Below are 2533 nucleotides of genomic sequence, written 5' to 3'. Positions count from 1 at the left end.
GTGAGAGAGTTAACAACTGACCACCAATGATGGCGCCAGGAGCTTCTTAAGGAAGCAGTACAGCGACAAGCCCCCGTCGGACGAGGAGATCCTGGGCCTGCTGGGCACCCACGTCGAGTCCTTCATCAGCCTCTCGGCCCACGTCAACCGGGCCTACCTCAACGCCCTCTTCCGCCAGGAGGTACACCATGTTGCCCCCCCCCTTTAGCTCCGAACCTTAAAAGACTCACTGTGCGCGCGTGCGGTCGTGCGTGTGCGTGTGCGTGTGCGGTGGGTGCGTGTGCGACGCAGGCGTGGGACGCGTTCTATATTCTGGCGACGGAGCTGGCCCACAAGGCGAAGGGCTTCGAGTTCGAGACCTACGTGAACAACTTCATGCGGGACGTGGTGTTCCCGGCGTTCAGCAACTACCTCGACAGCTGCCTGGAGCCCAAGGCGAAGCTCCCCGCGAAGCGGGAGTGCATCAAGAAGATCGCGAGCTTCGACCTCAACATCACCCTCGGCGCGGACATCTCCTATCTCACGCAGCTTCTGCCCTCCGTTGTCAAGTGCGTTCTCAACACATGACACACGACGCACACGACGCACATCACGACACACACGCACGACACAACACGACACACAACGCTGATGTGAGCAACGACAGGAACGTGTGGAAGAGCATCAGGAAGGACATCGAGAAGGCCAACCGAAAGGAGGCGGACAAGAAGAAAGCTGTCGCGTACGGGTCCCAAGCAAAAGAGACTCCGCCGCCCGTGCGTGCTTGTCTGACTTTGACTTTGTGATGTGTTTGGGGGGTTGAGCGACAGATTCGCCAAGAACATGCTGGCGGACTTGGAGGACATCATGGCGGGCAAGAGCTTCAAGACCGACGCCATCGAGTACGAAGTCAAGAAGGTCACCGACGGCCTCGTTGACTTCATCTCTCAATAAGTTTCGCTCATATATAAATACGTTGTTGTTTGATGTATTGAGACTGAATTGAATGCACAACAGTAGTGTAAGAGAAGAAAGGGAAGAGTAAAGTGAAGAAGAAGAAGAAGAAGCGCGCTGCTTAGTCGACCTCCTCCATCCTGGAGCCCTCATCAGCAGCGCTGGCTTCCTCGCTCTCGAGCGGCGGGAGGTCGTCGTCGCCCATGACGCGGTCGCTCTCGGTGTCCTCGATGCTGAGGCCCAGCTTGATCATGCGGTGGATGCGCTGGGCGAAGCCGCCCGGCTCCTCGAGCGAGAAGCCCGACGCGAGCAGGGCCGTGTCGAACAGGAGCCACACGAGGTCCTTCACGGTCTTGTCGTTCTTGTCGGCGTCGGCCTTCTTCCTGAGCTCGGTCACGATCGCGTGGTCGGGGTTGATCTCCAGCGTCTTCTTCGAGACCATGTAGGTCGCGCAGGGCCTGGGCGCGCATGATCCGCTCCATGTTGGCCGACCACCCGAACTCGCCCGTCACCAGCACGCACGGCGAGTCCACCAGCCTGTTCGAGATCACCACCTACATCATCACCATCACCATGTCATCAGTATCAAGTAGCACAATGTTACAATGTAGAATGTAGAATGTAAAAAATAATGTAAAATATGTTGAACGTAGAGAGTAGGAGTGTAGAGACGGTACCTTCTCGACCTTGTCGCCGAGGATGTCCTTGACGACCTTGCACAGGTTCTCGTTGGCCTTCTTGGTCTCCTCGGCCTTCTTCTTCTCCTCCTCGGTCTCGTCGAGCTTGAGGCCCTCCTTGGTGATGTTGACCAGCTTCTTGCCGTCGTACTCCTTGAGCTGCTGCACCATGTACTCGTCGATGGGATCCACCATGAACAGCACCTCGTAGCCCTTCCTCTTGAGGCCCTCCACGAACGGCGCGCTCTCGACCGCCTTCTTGGTCTCGCCCGTGATGAAGTAGATCTCCTTCTGGTTCTCCTTCATCCGCGTCACGTAGTCCTTGAACGACGTCATCTCCGCGCCCGACTTCGTCGAATGGAACCTCAGCAGCTCCGCCAGCTTCGTCCTGCGTGTGTCGTGTCGTGTCGTGTCGTGTCGTGTCGTGTGAGTTACATGCGTGTCGTGTCGTGTCGTGTGCGGTGTAGTGCGTACCGGTTGGTCGAGTCCTCGTGGATGCCGTACTTGATGTTCTTGCCGAAGGCCTCGTAGAACTTGTCAAAGTCCTCTTTCTTCTCGGCGATCTCGTTGAAGAGCTCGATGCACTTCTTGACCAGGTTCTTCCGGATGACGCGCAGGATCTTGTTCTGCTGGAGCATCTCGCGCGAGATGTTGAGCGGCAGGTCCTCCGAGTCGACGATGCCGCGCACGAAGTTGAGCCACTCGGGCACGAGCTCCTCGCAGTCGTCGGTGATGAAGACCCGGCGCACGTAGAGCTTGACGTTGGCCCGCTTCTTGCGGGTCTCGAACAGGTCGAACGGCGGGCGCTTGGGCACGAACACGATCGACTTGAACTCGAGCTGGCCCTCGACCGAGAAGTGCTTCACCGCGAGGTAGTCCTCCCAGTCGTTGGTCAGGTTCTGTAGAACTGCTTGTAGTCGTCC

The 2533-nt window shown here is 57.7% G+C and overlaps 2 protein-coding genes across 2 annotated transcripts in view; one reads left to right on the top strand and one right to left on the bottom strand.

The window, feature by feature from the left end:
• ACA1_205670 (WD domain, Gbeta repeat domain containing protein) overlaps positions 1-933 on the top strand; it is a gene marked incomplete at both ends in the record, with an annotated part of 2776 nt that extends 1843 nt beyond the window's left edge. Inside the window, 4 exons of the mRNA XM_004367417.1 lie at positions 40-181; positions 292-548; positions 647-721; positions 810-933. Coding sequence (XP_004367474.1) covers positions 40-181; positions 292-548; positions 647-721; positions 810-933 — 598 coding nt within the window. The remainder of the gene's footprint in view (positions 1-39; positions 182-291; positions 549-646; positions 722-809) is intronic.
• Positions 934-1054: 121 nt separating this feature from the next.
• Positions 1055-2509, bottom strand: ACA1_205660 (heat shock protein 82, putative; the record flags this gene model as incomplete). Its single annotated transcript, XM_004367416.1, has 4 exons — positions 1055-1391; positions 1429-1487; positions 1611-1998; positions 2085-2509. Coding segments are annotated over 4 exons (1209 nt in total), but the record flags the coding sequence as incomplete, so codon positions are not given.
• Positions 2510-2533: the final 24 nt, after the last annotated feature.

Source organism: Acanthamoeba castellanii (genome assembly GCF_000313135.1).
Source record: "Acanthamoeba castellanii str. Neff unplaced genomic scaffold scf7180000084755, whole genome shotgun sequence".
Classification (NCBI taxonomy): domain Eukaryota; phylum Discosea; order Longamoebia; family Acanthamoebidae; genus Acanthamoeba; species Acanthamoeba castellanii.
This window is presented reverse-complemented; position numbering and strand designations above follow the sequence as displayed.